This window comes from Hippocampus guttulatus, chromosome 1 (assembly GCF_054856545.1).
Source record: "Hippocampus guttulatus isolate MCC_2025c chromosome 1, RoL_Hgut_1.0, whole genome shotgun sequence".
NCBI classification, from domain to species: domain Eukaryota; kingdom Metazoa; phylum Chordata; class Actinopteri; order Syngnathiformes; family Syngnathidae; genus Hippocampus; species Hippocampus guttulatus.
The window spans coordinates 3742178-3760820 of NC_141261.1; the positions used below are offsets into that span (position 1 = coordinate 3742178).

The 18643-nt window shown below is 41.0% G+C and overlaps 2 protein-coding genes across 6 annotated transcripts in view; both read left to right on the forward strand.

The window, feature by feature from the left end:
• The window catches only part of LOC147210084 (uncharacterized), a 28538-nt gene extending 20080 nt beyond the window's left edge, over positions 1–8458 (forward strand). Inside the window, exons 16-17 of one of the 2 annotated variants that reach the window (XM_086104729.1) lie at positions 4934–5017; positions 8226–8458. In XM_086104729.1, the coding sequence (XP_085960855.1) occupies positions 4934–5017; positions 8226–8327 (186 nt within the window). In that variant the 3' untranslated portion in view covers positions 8328–8458. The remainder of the gene's footprint in view (positions 1–4933; positions 5018–8225) is intronic. The other variant, XM_086104738.1, reaches the window with a different exon arrangement.
• A 302-nt stretch (positions 8459–8760) lies between these two features.
• Positions 8761–17052, forward strand: cbln4 (cerebellin 4 precursor). Of its 4 annotated transcripts, XR_015100173.1 has the most exons (4): positions 8761–10532; positions 10595–10691; positions 12226–13545; positions 15716–17052. XR_015100173.1 is itself a non-coding variant. In XM_086104750.1 (3 exons), exons 1-3 carry the CDS (start codon positions 10272–10274, stop codon positions 15806–15808), a joined length of 576 nt encoding a protein of 191 aa, XP_085960876.1. In that variant the 5' UTR covers positions 8761–10271; the 3' UTR covers positions 15809–17052. The 4 variants fall into 4 exon arrangements, 3 of the variants coding, with proteins under 3 accessions (XP_085960876.1, XP_085960899.1, XP_085960889.1); XM_086104750.1 differs by lacking the exon at positions 10595–10691 and having other exon boundaries at positions 13429–13545; positions 15611–17052; XM_086104773.1 differs by lacking the exon at positions 10595–10691 and having other exon boundaries at positions 13429–13545.
• The last annotated feature ends 1591 nt before the right edge of the window (positions 17053–18643 follow it).

Here is an 18643-nt window from a genome sequence, read left to right on the forward strand (position 1 = left end):
ACCGTGATATTTTTACAACTTTTGGTTTGTATCGGGATTATATACTTCCACACCCTGACACTCTTGTGTCAATTTTCTCTTGTATTCATAATGGATATTTATATACCTTTCTCTATTTATCAACTTAGTTCTGATTTATCATTATATTTAATGTTTTGAATTTATCATTTTAACTCTGATTGATGTAGGTTGTTTGTACTATTTTTTTGAATTTGTTTTTGAACTCAGCAAGCGATTTACTCATTTTCAGGTCCGTTTCGAGATTATTCCACAGATTAACACCTTTGATAGATACACTTCTTTGCTTGATGTTTGTTCTTGTTTTGAGTTTTTTGAATAAGTTGGTACCTCTTAAATCATAGCTGCTTTCTCGAATTTCGAAAAACTTCTGAATGTTTTGGCAGAGCAGGTTATTGTGTGCTTTGTACATTAATTGGGCGGTTTTAAAGTCAACCAGGTCATAAAATTTCATCGTATTTAATTTGATAAATAGTGGATTTGTGGGTTCCGTATATTTTGATCTATTAATAATTCGAATTGCTTTTTTTTGTAGGTTGAGAATAGGGAGTGTGTTTGTTTTGCAGGCATTTCCCCATATTTCCACACAGTAGGTCATATATGGTAATAATAATGAAGTGTATAATGTGTACAAAGATCTCTTATTTAGCACTTCCTTGGTTTTGTAGAGGATCCCTACGGTTTTGGCTATTTTTCTTTTTACGTTATCGATATGTGGCTTCCAACATAGTTTTGAGTCTATTACTAATCCGAGAAACTTGGTTTCATACGCTCTTTCTATCTCAATTGAGTTTACCATAATTTTAGCTTGGTGTTTGATTGGTCTTGTGCCAAAAACAATTAACTTCGATTTTTTCAGGTTAAGTGACAATTTATTTCTGTCGAACCAGTTTTTTAATTTGTTTAATTCGTTTTCTACGGTTGTCAGGAGCTGTTTCAGATTTATTCCAGAACAGTAGAAAGTTGTATCATCAGCAAATAGGACACATTTAAATTGTTTTGAGACCTTGCAGATATCATTTATATATAAGATGAATAGTTTTGGACCAAGCACTGACCCCTGAGGAACTCCGTGAGTGATTTTTAGTTGATTCGTTTTTTTATTGTTGAGTTGCACGTACTGATATCTGTTTTCTAAATAACTTTTTATCCATTTATAAGCTACACCTCTAATGCCATATCTTTCTAGTTTTTTCAATAATATACTGTGATCTATTGTGTCAAAAGCTTTTTTTAGATCTAGGAAAACCCCAACAGTAAATTCTGTTGTCTATATTAGTGGCTAATGCTTCCACAAACTCCATAACTGCCATTGAGGTGGTCCGTTTTTCCCTGAAGCCATATTGATTCTCACTTAACAGCGCATGCTTTTGTATAAAGCTATCAAGTCTGCGAGAAAATAGTTTTTCTAATATTTTTGAAAATTGTGGTAGTAGTGATATTGGTCTATAATTTGTAAACCGATGTCTTTCTCCACTTTTATAGATTGGAATAACTTTAGCAATTTTCATTTTTGATGGAAAGATACCAGCTTTGAATGACAGGTTGCATATGTGCGTGAAAGGTCGCACTACATATTCTATAATCTGCTTTATTATTGTCATGTCAATATTAAAGCAATCAGTTGACTTTTTATTTTTAAAAGTTTTTATAATATTTGATACTTCTTCTTGTTTTACAGCAGTAAGGAACATCGTGGAGGAGTTTTTTTCTACATATCTATCTATTTCAAACAAGTTTGTTGGATCAGGAATTTGTTTTGCTAGGTTACTGCCGATGTTGACAAAATACTCATTAAATTCAGTTGCTATTTCTGCAGTTTTTTCCAAAATAGTATTTTTGCCTTTGATAAAATACTCTGGATAATACATTTTTTTAGGACTATTTCTGGTTACTTGGTTAAGTATCTTCCATATTTCTTGTGTGTTACTTTTATTCTGCTCTAATAGTGCATGATAATGATCTCTTTTACTGGTTCTTATAATATTTACTAGTTTATTTTTATAGGTCTTATATATTTTTTCTGCTTCTTCAGTTCTCAATTTTAAAAACAATTTATATAAATTGTTTTTCTTTTTACATGCGTTTTCTATGCCTTTCGTTATCCATGGCTTACTTGGGTCTTTATACTTTTTGGAGACTTTAGTTAATGGAAAATGTTTATCATATAAAGAGATTATGGTAGACTGAAATACTTCAAACGCTGTATTTGGGTCTTCGTTTGAGTAGACCTCGGTCCAGTTTTGTTTTTCTAGGTCTTGCTTAAAGGCGTCGGTGGAGCGTTGGGTTCTTAGTCTTATTTCTGTTATGTGAGTTGTTGACTTAGCTTTTCTATCAAAATAATGATGAAAAACTGCAAAAACAGGTAGGTGGTCACTTATGTCATTAATGAGAAGTCCACTTTCCATTTTATGGTCAATCTTATTTATAAATATGTTATCTATTAATGTGGCCGTGTCAACTGTTATTCTGCTAGGTTTCAGGATTACTGGGAAAAAGCTGTTGCTGTACATAGTATTATGTTAGAACTTAATTTCAAACTGGATTATATCGATTTCCCCCTCAAAAATCTCATCTGACGCATGCGATCAGAATAAAGGTATCTTGAGTTTATAGAACCGACAGATTTAGTCAGAGAAAGTGAGTAACAGGTTGGTGGCACAATGGAACCTAGCGGTGGGTCATAGAAAGCACAAAACGCAGTCGGTGGGTAACATGATGACTAGTTGCGAGATGGCTGAAATGTTGATCGGTGTTATATAGGTAACACAAGGATCAGTATTAGGAAGAAAACTAGAGGCCGCTCAGCATAAAGGTTAGTCAATCAGTAGAATGGTGGTGAGTCACAGCGAGCCACCAGGCTTCTGGTTCTGTCTCCCCCATTATTGCTCTCTTTTCTATGTAACTGGAAAGTCCTTGTGTGTTTCTTGCATACTTTTTCAATTCAATTGTATTTATAGAGCACTTTCGAACAGCCATCGCTGCATACAGAGTGCTGTACATGGAGCAATTTAACATATACCATAAACAGTAAAACAAATCGGTAACAAAGACGGTAGAAAGCACCGAACGGTAAAACCAAGAACAAATCGAAGTCATGCTGAGTCGAATGCCAAAGAATATAAGTGAGTTTTGAGGAGGGATTTGAAGATGGGCAGCGAGGAGGCTTGCCGAATGTTCAGTGGGAGGTCATTCCAGAGAGAGGGACCAGCAACAGAAAAGGCTCGATCCCCTCTGAGCCTCAGTTTAGTTCTTGGTACTTCTAATAATGCCTGGTCCGCAGACCTGAGGCGCCGGGCAGGTGCGTAGGGGCGGATGCGCTCAGAGAGGTAAGGTGGTGCGAGGTCATTTAGAGATTTGAAAACAAATAAGAGGATCTTGAAAATAACTCTAAAATGTATGGGGAGCCAGTGAAGGGATGCCAGAGTAGGAGTTATGTGCTCCCTCTTACGAGTACCAGTCAAGAGGCGGGCAGCGGCATTCTGGACCAGCTGAAGGCGCTTAATGGAGGACTGGCTGACTCCAAAGTAAAGGGAATTGCAGTAATCGAGCCGGGATGTAATAAAGGCATGAATTACTGTCTCAAAGTGTTCATGAGAGAGGAGAGGTTTTACTTTGGCCAGCTGTCTAAGGTGAAAGAAGCTGGATTTAACAACGGCACCAATTTGCCGGTCAAGTTTGAAATCACTGTCCAGTTTAAGGCCCAAGTTTGAGACTGTTGACTTAAGATAAGGAGACAGGGGGCCCAAGTATACAGGATGGGATGTACAAGGGCCACTGGGACCAAACAAGATCACTTCTGTCTTCTTTTCATTGAAATTCAAGAAATTTTGTGCCATCCAGGTTTTACTTGGCCAATAAATCTGATTCTGATTCTGAGTAGGGAGGTAAGTAACTTGAAGGCATGCATGTACAGTAGGTAGTAGGTTGGCAGGTCAGTAGCTTGGCGGTGAGTAGATAGGTAAGTAGCTTAAAGGAGTGTATGTAGGTAGCAGTGGCAGATGCTGGTCTGTCAAGGAGGGGAAGCTCAATTTCGGCCTACATCATGAAATGTGTCCGTTTATTTATACATGGATTCTACTCTCTGTTCCTTTTCAAGAGAATTATCTGTGACCCTGTCATACCAACAAGGCGTCTTTTCCAGGGACTGAACTAGTGTCCTACAACTACAGCACCTACAATAAAACCCACCAGAAATAAAAAAAGAATTTGTCGCTCGTCGTTTTCAACAAAGAGAGTGTCGCTCAGATGATTAGAAGTCTCCAGTTCAATTCAGAACAGAATGAGAATTGAAAAATGTTCCCACGATGCCTACACCAAAAGATCGGTGATTGGCTCATTTCGCTGTCAACCAAAAACAGATTCAGCCTCAGACCGATCATCCAATCATCTCGACGCCCAGCGTCCACGCTGTAGACGCTCAGCGTCCACACAGTTTGAAGCACAGTGAAGCTGCGGGAATAAATGAGAAGAGAGTCGCGTCGTAACCGGTAATAAGAAGCTGATTCGGAAAAAAGTTGAGCGCGTTGTAGTGCATATTTAGTCAATGACATGTATTTGATCACTTATTTTTGGACATTTTAGGGGAAGCTGAGTAAGTAACTTGAAAGTAGACATGTGCTTAGTAGATTGGTGGTGAGTAAGTACGAGTAGGTCAATGGCACCAAGATGCAGTAGTTGGTTAGGTCAGTAGGTAGCCGGAAGATGGATCAATAACTATAACAAGGAAGAGATTTTGTTTGCAAGTGAGTCAGAAGTGATCGCAATTAGCACAGCTCATCCACCAACCACAAGTCAGCTGTGTGAACACTGCATACGAAACAGACTGGAGTTTTCTGAAGGGATATTTAGTGACGAGCACAGACTGCCTGATTGAAAAGACACTTACCTGCACGCCAATGTTTTTATTCCCCAGGTGGCAGTGGAAAAATACAACACAGATCTTTTGGCCTTGACGAAGTCTTGTGAGGAGATGAAAAAGCTCTACTCGAGCATTTTGGTAATCCTTGACTTCATATGTCAGAAGCTTCTTTTTAGACAACTTGCTCTATTCTCCTGTCGTGTCAAATTTGTAATAATTTGTTGTCATTATAAGTAGAAAATGAAAATGAAAATTGTCAACTATCTTAGTACCGTATTTTCCGCACTAAAAGGTGCACTGGATTATGAGGCGCACCTTCAATGAATGGCTATTTTGTATTTTTTTTTCATATGTTGGATTATAAGGCGCAATCTACAATGCCTCCACTAGATGGCGGTACGCTCCTTCCGTTCAACTCGAGAGGCGTTCATGATCGCCTCTGAAAAACGTAAATTAACTACTATTACTGTACTTAAATGAAACAACAAAATTTGAAAATAATGTATCAAAACAGAAAAGAAAGCGAGGAAATCACAGAATAAATTTTATACCCCCCCCCCCCCCCCTACAGAATTTATTTTGTGATTTCCTCGCTTGATTTTCTTCGTAGTTTCATTGAAGTAATCATTACTTTACGTTTTTCGGAGGCGGACATGAACGCCTCTCGAGTGGAATGGAAAAAGAGAAGGCACGGAGACGGACAAAGACGTTCAGTACCTGTATTTGTTGAGACTGTGAAAAACATTCATAAAGTCTGCATTTAAAAAAAAAATAAAACCATAGCTCTCCTTTTTTCGACAAATACAGGTGCGTCTTTGTCCGTCTCCGTGCCTTCTATTCTTCCGTACAACTCGAGAGGCGTTCATGACCGCCTCCGAAAAACGCATTGGCATTTCCTTGATCATAGCTCGAAACAGAACGATCAGATGTCAGTAGTAGTTATTAATTCCTTTGTTGTGTATTCACAAATGATAAAATCACAATATAAATTCTTTAGGGGGGGCCTATAGAATTTATTTTGTGATATCCTCACTTGCTTTTCAGTTTTGATGTTTTATTTTCAATCTTTGTAGTTTCATTGAAGTAAACGTTAATTTACGTTTTTCGGAGGCAGTCTTGAACGCCTCTTGAGTCAAACTGAAGAAGAGAAGGCACGGAGACGGACAAAGACGTACCTGCATTTGTTGAGACTGTTTTTAAAAAACAACACCACAGCTCTCTTTTTTTCCGAGCCGCAACAAAAACCTATTTCATAAAGCAGCTAGCTACCCAGTTCACTGAACCAACGGCAAGTTATAACATTGTAAGCATGTCTCCAGCAAGGAGCCATCTTGGGGGTCGACATATTACCGTAATGACCATGCACAAGACGCGCCGGATTTTAAGGTGCTCGGTGAGCTTTTAAGAAAATGGAAGACTTTTTGGTGCGCCCTATAGTGCGGAAAATATGGTATATATTCCGTGGCCACACTCAAATCCCTTATATTGCAAATTGGCATTCCCAGTTGAAATGGTTAGATTTTTTTTCTCATATAAAATACCTGCTTTGGCTCAATGAAGGTTGAGAAACGGCGCCTTCAATGAAGTAGTGTAGAATCAACACTGCTTGGTGACAGTAGTAAAGGATTTCATTTCTTTCCTATCTGTCATTATCATTTTTTTTTTGTCTGAGCATCTTAAGTTCATATTGTCATGTATTTTTGTGTTCATTTTTCTCAAACAACCAAGCCAGTCTTTCAGAAAAATCCTTCACGTGGCCTCGATCCATCTCGATTGAAAGCCCACACATGCTCACCGCTGGCTCTCGCTGCTGAGCTATGATAGAATGAGCGCTATGGAACGAGCGCTAGGAGAGCAGACAATTGGGTTATAGGAAGCCAAAATTAGATTGCTCTGTTTCGCCACAGCTCGCGCTCCAGTCAAGTGACGAGAGATTGGAATGAGCGCAGCAAATATTCGGTCTCGCTTGTATTGTCTCTTCCCTGTACAAGCTTCCCCCTCAAGTCAAAAACCCAAGTGACAGTATTTAGAAAGAAAGAAAGTTAGCAACCGGAGCAAGAAGGGTCCTGTCCCGCCTGATCCTGCAAATGGCGCTGGGGTGAAAAAAGACTTTCTTTCTTTCTTCAGAATAATGCGTAGCACTTTTCCAGTTGCGATTAAACTCAGGAATTTGTGTTTTTTCTTCTTCTTATTATTATTGTTGTTATTAGTATTAGTTTTGGTCTAATTTAATTACTTTCATGACCTCATGTACCTCGCCTACTGCCTGAAGTGGGCCGCAATAGGCGCCAGCACGCCCGAAACCCCCGTGAGGATTAAGCGGTTTTAATTCTATATTTATTTAGTTAGTTATTTAGAATAAAGACACGGACTGCTGGTAGAAAACACTTGGTGTCACTGTCTTTCGAAACCAAAGACTAAGTCTGAAACCTCGCAAGGCATTAAGTTGCCACGCGTATGCGATGTGCGCCATAAATAAATCTGCCTTGCCTTGTAATTTGATGTAACACAAAGCCACTGCCGGGCCATCGTGAGAGATGATGGCGGTTGACTGCTGCGATCCAGCAGTGGGTCTGGAAAAAGACACATCTTACTAAATAATAGTAAGCCTCGTCTTGTCACAAGGGCAAAGAATGCTTAATGATGACCTTGACGAGTTGAGATGTTCAATGTATAAAATATCACGGCTGCTTGTAAGAAATTTGAGGCAAGGAACTAGCGGGAGTGCAGAGAGACCCTTTGGAATATGACATGCTCTATGCATGGGGTACCTGTGTTTGCGGTTGCGATAGTTATATCAACCAAATACATAAATAAAATAAATCTATTTAGTTACATACAATATGTCCATTTGCGATACCCGAGGAAGAAAACAGGAGAATCGATATGTGTCATGGTATTTTCCCATTTGTCCAAATGGTTAAAACCCCCACCCCCAAAAACCCAAAACTCAGAAGCTGGCAGCGGCACTCGCTCCAGCATGCGTCATGTTGATTAGGCCACTTAACCCCCATCAACCTTTAAGAAGTTTGGAAATCGGTGTTGGTGACCTCTAACCGTCCAGTTGAGTACGAAGTAAGCCATCCATGTCCAAGTCAGTGTTGAAAGTACACCAGCGGAGCAGGTGGCATGCAGCAGCACTTTATGAGGTAATTAATTCAAACGACCAGTGTTAAGAACAAACGTGAGCCCACCAGGCTATCGCCGCACTAATTAGGCTAAACTGCATTTGCTAATTGTAAAGTAATGGTGTTGGCTTCAAGGGTGCGAGTGTATCCTTCCAAGTCTGTAACCATGTGTGTGTGTGTGTGTGTGTGTGTGCGTGTGTGTTTTCTCTTTCTGCAAGGTGAAATTTGGAGAGGCGGGCGACCAGGACTCTCAGGAGCTCTTTGGCTTCATCTGTCAGTTCATCCACGACTTCAAGAGGGCCCGTGCTGATGTTATATAGAATTCATTGGCTGACATGACTAGAATATCAACCTTTTGGTTTCTCCACAATTTGAAGTCTATGTTTTATCAATGTTAAATTCAGCAATCAAAACAGTGAAACCTCCAATAAAATGTTCTCAAAGGAAATAACGGAAATAGAAAAAAGTATGAACAATATTTTAATTAACATGACGCCAATAGAACTCAACAGAGGGAGACTACTGCTTGTAATGAGGAGGCAATTCTCATTACAATTAGACAAAATCCCTTTTTTATACGTGTCTATTCCTCTTGGTGACAAAAAAAAAACAACAAAAAAACATTGAGCGTCACATTTGTGTTTGTTGGTCCATTCTTTTGTTAGTTAGCAGACTTCTCCATGTTTCATGGATGATGATGAACAGATGGGCAATGCCATTATATTTTGGGGTCATGCCATAATGACTCAAATGTTGAAAATGTTTTTCTTGAGCCAGGCATCACCCTCTGCAAAGTTTTGTACTCAAAGTGTAATTGTGCCAAATGTCGTATTATTATTTACTATGTTGTCGGACTAATACTTTTGCACACTACTCTGGCCAGGAGTCGGCTTCTGGCGCGCTGGGCAGATGCCTGGTGGGCCGGCATCTTTTGGAAGGAGCAACCCATTAATCCAATATAGCAAATTGTACAAATTAACATTAATAGCAGAATTACAAAGTAGCATGCAAATTCAATAACAACTTTTCTTCAGAACATTTGATCCTCGTAGCCAATGTCAACTATTTCAAGTACAGTGATACCTCGCTATTTCGTGGTTCGTTTATCGCGGCTTCAGTGCCTCGCGGATTCATCAAAAATGTTTTTTTTTTTTTAAATGATATACATGGAGTACAGTACTGTATATGTTGCTCTATGCGACTCGCTGTTGTTTTGCTGATCTTCGCAGCTTCTCGCGGACCGTTTGCGGACTTAAAACAAAAAATCAAGATGTTAATTAGTCGCTACTTCGCCGGTGGTTTTGGTCCCCATTAACCGCGATAAACGAGGGATTTCTGTATTTTTACATCATAGGATGGAAATGACATAGCTGAGAAGTCATTGCCCATCGCAGCATCCACAGTCATGGTTTCATGAAATAAAATCCAGAACCTTGCTCAACACTTTCAGAATCCAAGCAGGAACAACCCTAATCAAAATCTGCGTAAAGAATTGTGAAGAATTTAGAGAGTTTTGTGTCACTTTGCTTCTTAGATATGATTTGACCGAAAGTGCCATTCATCGCAGAATGCAAACCAGGACCGGCTCTTATTGTTTATTAAAATAAACGTAGAAAATAATTTTTTCAAAGCTATTTTCATGAAGTTTTTTTTTTTTTCATCAGCCGGTTCCTCGCCAATTGCATTTGATTCCCGGCAGGCAGGTGTCAATATAATTTCCTTTTGAAAATTGGATTTTGATGTCATTTTGATGTTGAATTGATATCAGATTCCCAGTGAGTTGCTGCGTCGAGCGAAATCCGTGGAGCCACTTGACGACGTCAGTTCGGGGCACTGCTGACGTCAAATTTGTTCTTGTCGAAGCTTGAAGGTGTTGTATTAACCTGCAAGGCGCACACGAACTTAAGTGTGGTTACTTGACAATTAATTAACGTCCGGTGCGCGTGCGCGCAGGAGGTGGCCGCGTTTTGGGCGCACGATCGCGCAGCAGCACCGAGCACATTTCTTCAGCTCTGTGCGTGGAGCGGACGCGGACTGTCAGTCGGGCGCATTATCCTTTCATGCGCATCAACGCAATCGAAGAGTTGTGACTGACGCACACGTATACGCACGAACTTTATTTATTGACTGAATTTTATTTTCACGAGACGCTCAGGCGTTTCTCCCGTTGGGAATTTGGACTCGACGAGGATGGCGCGCGCGAAGAGGGTGTCTCTCGTGGACGCGGCGCACGGGCGGACCCGTTAAGTGGACAACTCGCGGACATGCGGTTGTTGGGCTGGAGCGCGCTGTGGGTTCTGGTTGCCACGCTGCGAGGCCAGAACGACACGGAGCCCATCGTGCTGGAGGGCAAGTGCCTGGTGGTGTGCGATTCCAACCCGGCTGCCGACTGGCGGGCGTCCAACTCGCCGCTCGGCATCTCGGTGCGCGCCGCCAACTCCAAAGTGGCTTTCTCGGTGGTGCGGAGCAACAACCACGAGCCGTCCGAGATGAGCAACAAGACCAGGATCATCTACTTCGACCAGGTCCTGATCCTCGGCCGCTTTGTGTTATGTGTCATGACAAGCAGTTGTCCTGTTTTTGACAGTGTCCGTGCGTGCGTGTGCATGCGTTTGCCATGTGTTGTGTGGGGGAGGGGGCCATCCTGAACATCACCTGCAGATCAAGCATCCACCCTCAAAAAGGTACTTAACGCAACGATACGGAAATCTTTTAGTTTTTTTCTTGAGGATGGGATGTGTGGTCTTTCCATTTGCTTGAAAAATTATGGAATGTAATGGATGGGCATTGAAGTCCGCCTAGTCATCCATCCATCCATCCATCCATTCACCCATCTATCCATCCATCTTTTATAGTGCCTGTCCCGATTCGGGTCATGGGTGAGCTAAATCGGATCCGTTCAACTGTCCCCCCCCCCTTTTTTAAGGCAATGCTTAAACTATTTTAAGGTTGTTAATTGTCATACAAATGTAAAAATAAGTTTCCACTGTTAATTGTAAATTAACGGAAACAATAAAGCTTAACTTTAAGGTTTGAATGCCCGTGGTTTCCCGTCCCCATCTATCTTTTCTAAGCACCACTTGTTGAGAGAGCCTGGGTGGAGTTTGTTTTGGTATTTTCACAGACAGGCACAGAGAGAATTGGGCATTTGCGCTGTTGTGGGAGTAAACACAGCTGACTTGATTCCCAGACCATGGAAGCATCAAAGCAGTTTCCTATTTTTCCCTATAAATTCAGTGCATAAGGGGTGTGCGGTCTACATGATGGAAGCATCATGCACTCATTGGAGTCCCTGCAAGAATTCAGCACACACAAAGTATGTCTACAGAGAACTGCAAAATCTTCGCTTGTGGGTGATGCATGGTGGGGCGCTGCAAAGTGGGCACTTGGAGACCGACTTCAACCCCGATCGTGCCACTCTCACACACACCAGTTGTGTTGTGATCAGGGGGCTGCTTGTAAAAATATGATGATCATAATAATAATCATAATAATAATAACAAATCCAATTAACGGATTTCTATAATGATTCAGAAGTTTTGATGCGTGCTGTTGTCATATTTATGAATGGAACACCATGACATCCGTCACACATATCAGCGGAGCTCAGAATCTGTCGGCCTGCATCTTGATCAAATCCACCAAAATTGCGTTGCAGCACCTGTGTCACGACTTTGTATCGGTATTGAAGATATCACCTATGTTATATGTTTAGCTTAAAACTTAGTATCATAGACAGGTCGACCTTGACTATTAGGTCTCTGTCCTGAACATCCGCTACTTAAAACAAAGAATGTAGTGTGAAGCTGCGGTGCTATTTCCCCTTGAGTGATTAACAGCCCCCCAAGTGTTTTCTTTTGCGTCTCCCACCTTGGGAAAGTCCCTGAAGGCTGTCAAGTGCCTTCGAAGAGGAACCCTAATCTCAAGATTTGTGGACCAACAGATATGGTCTGTACTTTGTCAAAATGCCAAAATCGAACTTTGCTTGACTTTCTTTGTTTCTGATTTTTACATAAGGGGAAGGACTGCCCGCCCCTAATTAATATAATTAACATACTATGCCTATATGTACGTGTGACTGTAGTTGCTCGGGGCTTCCTGATGAAATCTGAGACTCACAGGAGCCCGAATCGATTCGTGTTGTGCCCTGAACGTTCAGTAAAACATCTTGCAAGAACTTCTCCATTTCCAGCCTCTGACTTTTGCACATCAACTCAGCCCGAATCAAACGAACACGCGGAGGACCTGGGGAAGTGGAGAACGGTCAAGGGATCCCGCCGTGTCGACAACAACACGCTTCCCCCTGTTTGATCATCCTCCAACAATACCGAACCCAACCAGGGAATATAAGATAAGATAAGATAATAATAACAATATGCACATTCACGAAACCCTTCATTAGTGAAAAAAAAATATATATACTGTATATATATATATATATATATATACTGTATATATATTGGAATTTTACGACGTACTATCACGACAGTCACACGTTGACTACTAAGCAAACTAAATTTCCCACAGCACTGATTGGACAAGCAGTGTCATGTGATCATCTGCAGCCAGTGATGGCCAAGCGGGCGTCATAACTAACTGACATGTTGAGTCGCGTCTGTCTTACCCTCCATGGCAGAGGCTCCGTCAAACCCCTGAGACCGATTGACCGAACCCCTGGGGTTCGATCGAACCCCAGGTTAAGAATCAGAATTAGAATCATCTTTATTGGCCAAGTATGTAGAACACACAAGGAATTTGTCTCCGGTATAACACGCTGCATTAGTATCATCATAAACATGGTCATGACAAATAATTATGGAAAAATTAAATATGGAAGGACATTTCGTAATGTAAGTGAACCGTAGTGCGGTGGTACCACCCAGTGACAACTGTGAGACAATGCGCAAAGTGTCAAGCGGAGCTAAAGTGATCAGTGGTAGAATACAATCCTATAACAGTCGTACATGGGTGCAGAAAATCATTGAACCATTTTAAAGTGACCAGTAGCAGTATTTGTTGGACAAGAAGTGTGCAATTGTGCAGATGTCCTTGAGCGCTTTGAAGAACCACTGCGTTAGAGTCATATATGTTTTGTAAATACTTAATACAGCATAGAAACTTTGTTTTTCTTCTTCTTTGTGTGCTGGAGCCTGAACTTCACACCCGAGAGGCCAGACCAGATTGAAACCAATGATTTGTCCATTACTGAGGCAGTGCTAACCACTTGCAGCCATTTGTTGATACATGTACAGTCTTCAATCAATTCATTTTATGGCGAACTTAAATAAATCACCAAATGTGTTCACCATGGAAAGCAACTCAAGTTTGTGAGCTCTTTCTAAAGTCATCAGAACTGCCCTGTCCTTTCGAAACAACGGAAAGCTTGATTGTGAGCTTCTGTTTTCTGTCTTTCTTTTGCAGGTTCTCGTAAATATTGGAAACTTCTTCACATTTGAGTCTGTGTTTTTGTCCCCAAGAAAAGGAGTCTACAGTTTTAACTTCCACGTCATTAAAGTGTACCAGAGCCAGACCATACAGGTATGTCATTTTAAGAACACTGTTCAGCGTCATCGACACCCGCATGGTTCAAGTAAAACAATTGAGATTTTTGCACTCAAGTACCGCAATTCGGGTATGCGTCATTAGCTGCGTGAAGAGGAAAAAGCAATTTGGAATCAAGATTTTCAGAGCGTAATCTGCCAACGTGAGTGCTATGTCAACAGGCAGATCTGCTATAATATGAGCCGCACCTCATCAAAATACACTGGAATGAAATTTGAATATGTTACATGAGAGGCATGTCCATTATCAAATCAGAAAAATAGCTCTCAATGGAGGCTACCCTCAATTAAATCAGCGGGGAGAAGAGTCAGCCCAGGCCAACAAAATGGTACGTGACCTCCTAAAGGGGACATTATACAAAATGCATTTGGAACTTTAATACCGTTTATAAATAGTTGGGTCTCCGGCGTGCCTTCCACCTCTCAAGAGGAAAATCAAGCAACGGAGTAAATCTTTAGTATCTGCATTCTAAAAGTGTGTGTGTGAGCCGTTCCACTGGGGCTGATCGACACGACGACTACCCCCACACCGAGCTTCCCAGCCAGTGAAATGGCAGCTCGGTTGGATGAAGTTCCACAGAGGAGGAAATCATCTTGACGCAGCGGCCGAAGCACTATCAAAGCCAAAAGGTCGTCTTAATTGCATCATTAGCACAGATTAGCAAATAGAGTTTGTGCGTCTGATACTAATGTTATAATACTTTTGGGTTAAATTAACAATGTGGGGCTTTGTGTTTGGTGATTTTATGCGCCACACCGCTATGCTAATTAAAAGCTGTAATAGAGCGGATTGGTAATGAATGCTGCCTTCACAATTGATAATGTTGTGGGGCTCACAGATTAGACAACAGCATACGCTTCTGAAATGAGATATTTGATTTCTTAGTGAAGTTGTTGGCGGAGTGGGGTGGATGTGTTTGTTTTTGCCCAAGTGTGCCTGTGCCACAAAAATGCTTTCTTTGTCTGGCGTGAATGCTTCTTTCCCACATTGATCTATTAAAAAGAAGATGTATTTCTCCCTTAATACTTGTATCACCTATATATTTTTGTTTACTTCTGTATTGTCAGTGCTTAGTGTGAAGTTAGTTACAGCATGCGTAATTTGACCATCTGCACATGTGGGTTGTTTCATGTGATCCGGCAAGGTACAGTGTCAGATGTGTCACTTGAAATGAACAACCTGTAGGCGGTGAAAAAAACTCCCCATCAGATATAGGCATTCCATCAAAATTGGGCACTTGCCCGATTGGGCAGATGCCTTATAAAAATTGTGTTGGCCAAGAAAGAACAAAAATGCTGGTAAGAATTCAGATAAAGGTGCAGATTGACTTATTCACACTGTCGGCGACTGGAGTCACCACGGCATGAACGGGACAGGTCCGTCCAGTACGTGTGGTGAAATGTCCATTCGTATTGTGGCATCATCCTTCCTGAACCAGGATGTAGCTTGCTCAGTAAATTATGCAAATAAAGCACTCCTCATTTCTTTTTCATTTTCGGGAAACCATTTGCTCATGTGTTCGCCTTCACTTTCCTTTTTAAATATAGTAATCCAAAAGGCTCCTGTGTGTCACTCAGACTAACTTTCTAATCTTTTTCTATTGTATTAGGATGAAATAAGCCTTGATTGGATCCCAGGCAGGGAAAGCGGCATTTACCAATTACTTTTTTTTCTTTAGGACACTCCACAAAATGTGTGTCATGATTGTAACATAAAATTGCTCGCACTATTCATTCATTTTCTGATTTGACAATTGTATCCTATTGTGGGATTTAAAATGCAATTCTCTGTCTCGCTTTTCTCTCTCTCTGTCTCCCTCTCTCTTTAACTTGTCATTAAACTGAGAAGAGACCATCTCACATTATGGTGTTTAATGATGACTCTCAATTTCAGTCAGCATGTCACCATTTTGAACAGGAGGGAAGAAATTCAAACCAAATTTAGCCCTTTAAACTCGAATTTGAGCCGCATGTTGCATGTTAGACATTGACCTAAAATTGTGGAGATGATTTTGCAGTTGTTTAATTGTCTGACTTGGTAGGTGAACCTCATGTTAAATGGGAGGCCTGTCATCTCAGCCTTTGCCGGGGACAAGGACGTAACCCGCGAGGCGGCCACTAACGGAGTTCTGCTTTATCTGGAAAAGGAGGACAAAGTCTACCTGAAATTGGAGAAGGGCAACCTGGTCGGTGGATGGCAGTACTCGACATTTTCTGGCTTTCTCGTCTTTCCGCTGTGAATCGTCAGAAAACAACAACAGTTTGTAAAAGTGACTGACTTCTCTCTCGTGATGTGTCGTCGCTGTATAAATCAAAACATGACTCCCGAAGCAGAGTCACAAAACAGGTTTTCGAGGATGCTTTGTTGAGCGCCAACCTGTCAGTCAAGCTGTCCCCAGAGAGAAGCCTTCCACATCCTGCGAGCACTTTGTTGTCATGACAACTGTTGCTCAGGTGTGTCTGCCTTTTTGCTGACTGAGGTGTTTGTCTTGTCGCCATCATCCATTTGATATGGAATTTGCTTTCAATGTAGCCAACCGCCCAAACATATCCTCGCTATCTGATTAAAAAAAAAAAAACACAATATGTCCTTTTTATGACAACAATCGCAACGCCTTTTCTTTATGCTGTGTCTATAATGTATAAATGAATGTCCGTAGTGTCTTCTCCTATCTGACACTGCATGACTAAAAAGATGCTGTCTCAATTGACCTGACTGTTCATTCAATCACATACATGGAACCTTTCAAGCCGAATGGCCCTGAGGTTGAACGCTGTGGAATCGAATGAGACTTCGGGGGAGTGGGGGGGGGGGGGGGGCGTTTGTCAGAATGGCGAGTATTAACACTTACCTTCGAAAAATGAACATAATGAAAGCAACATTTTACTGTAAAATTATGTGACCAACTTAGACTTTGAATTATTCAAATTTCTATATCAGGGGTGTCAAACTCATTTCTTGTCACGGGCCAGATTTTAGTTACAGTTTCCCTTGGGGGGTCGTTATGATTGAAACCATATAAAGAAGTCAAAGATAACGGTTTATTCACCTATTGTTGAAGTTACTGTAATGAGCGGTTTGGTCACAAGAAAATGATTCCAGTACCACTCTTATTTATTTCAAATGAGAATTGAAAATCTTGGTGGAGATTTTAGCAAGCATCATGAAAGTTACCATCAGTAATTTGCTTTTGCGGGCCACTGAAAATGATGTGGCGGGCCGGATCTGGCCCTCTGGCCTTGAGTTTGATATCAGTGGTATATATGGTCGACATAAAGGTTTGATAACATTGTGTTTGCTAGCCACAGTGAGCAAAATTAGGTGAATGCAAGTGATGCGTCCCTATTTGACATAGAAAGTTCAAAAAAAGTTATTACAAAACAGCTCATGACACACATCGCCGTAAAATTTGCTTAAAATGTTTGCCAAACTGAAAACTCTGTAAAATACAGTTGTGAGAATAAAGATTTACATTTGCGGTAATTGTCATGTGTTTCGAAAAGACTTTTACTTTACATGGTTGACATTGGACAGCGAGCAGATGCTACTTGATCTGGCTCAAGTTGAAGGAGGCTGTCGCTCAAGTCCATTGCCAGGAAGCATTTCATTTTTGGCGCCCATCTGCTGACCCTCTTCCCCTTTCAGTTCATTATTTTCACTTTCCTCTTAACACTTGAGGTTCATACGCTGGGGTCAAGCTGCTTTTACTGAGAAATCAAAGGCCAAAAAGCCATCAGCCCAAATCACTTCGACAGCCATTGTGTTGCATGCATGAGTGCTGGATGACAGTTTTGGCACTTGGACATACAAACTTGACATTCAAGTGGGGTACACACATAGCATTTTTTTTCTTGATGTGTGTGGTGGGTGTCTCACATTTTATGCTGGTTAAAATGATTTTAAAAAATGACATGCCCAATGCTCTTACCATGTGTAGAATACTCAAGATGGCCAACAGAGCACACCACGAATGAGGTGTGGAATGACTTCATATGAATTTGCAATCAACGCTAAGGTGATGGTCAAATTTTGAATTCATGAATTAATCTAATCTAACACTTACATTTTTGCAGTTGTGAACTTGCTTTGCTAGCCTCCAAAACCAAGCTCACTCATTCACTCTCGCCAACTTCCTGCGTTGCACAGTAAAGTCCCGGCCCGGCCCGATGCTGGCTGTTGATTGGTCGTTGTCAAAGATTCATGAGTGAGTGACAGACTACATTTATGCACAGTTGAGCTGTCAAATTAACTGAAGGCCTGTCCATATTTGCCGTGATTTATACAGCTCGAAATGAGCAGGGGCCTTTCAAGAGCTAGCCTGCAGAGTGAACTTCAGACACAGTCTACAAAGTTAGACAGAACTTGTGAGACCACGAAGACCTCAATTTGGGACCGAGTGAGTCAGGAGGCGGGGCCAGTGGAAAGAAGAAGACATTTATAAGCACGTGTCGGCGGCATGAAGTCTGACGTTCGAGAGAAACGCTGGTTGGATCATTTTCTCGCATGTGCTTTGGGTCGACAGTAAACATTCATTTTCACAATAAAGAGCTTCTTGAGCAACAACCGCTTGTCTTTGTTTCATTGTCGAATCAGACTCTATAGTATATTGTCTTTTCAGTGTTGCAGGAGGCCATTTGAGGAAATTGCTGACAGCTGACATGAGGGTTTAAAGTTGTTTCCAAGCTAGCATGAGCGGATGCCTTTTTTTAGATGGGCATACAGTTATTTTGTTTAATTACATGGTACACTTGCATATTTTGCAAATGATGTACGACCAATCTAAGACTAATAAAATAACAAAACTAAAATTCAACAATTGGTGTCCTACGCGAAAATTAAATAAAGATGCAAAGGATAGAATAGGACCTTCAGGGAGTTAGTTTTCTGACCTCCAATGAGGAAAAGTGCTTTGTAATACCAAGGTGGAAATTCATGGCGGCCACCATGACTATGCTCACACTTTATATTTCTTCACTGTTATATTAAGGCCAGATCATAATGATTGATTGATTGATTGACCATTTACAATTATGCCTTCTGTGTGGACAGATTGTTGATCTGGAAGCAACTGAAG

Coding starts and splice junctions, on each gene's coding strand:
- cbln4 (XM_086104750.1), top strand. CDS start 10,272: ATGCGGTTGTTGGGCTGGAGCGCGCTGTGGGTTCTGGTTGCCACGCTG. Junction 10,533..13,428: donor GGATCATCTACTTCGACCAG/GTCCTGATCCTC, acceptor TTTCTTTTGCAG/GTTCTCGTAAATATTGGAAA. Junction 13,546..15,610: donor ACCAGAGCCAGACCATACAG/GTATGTCATTTT, acceptor CTGACTTGGTAG/GTGAACCTCATGTTAAATGG.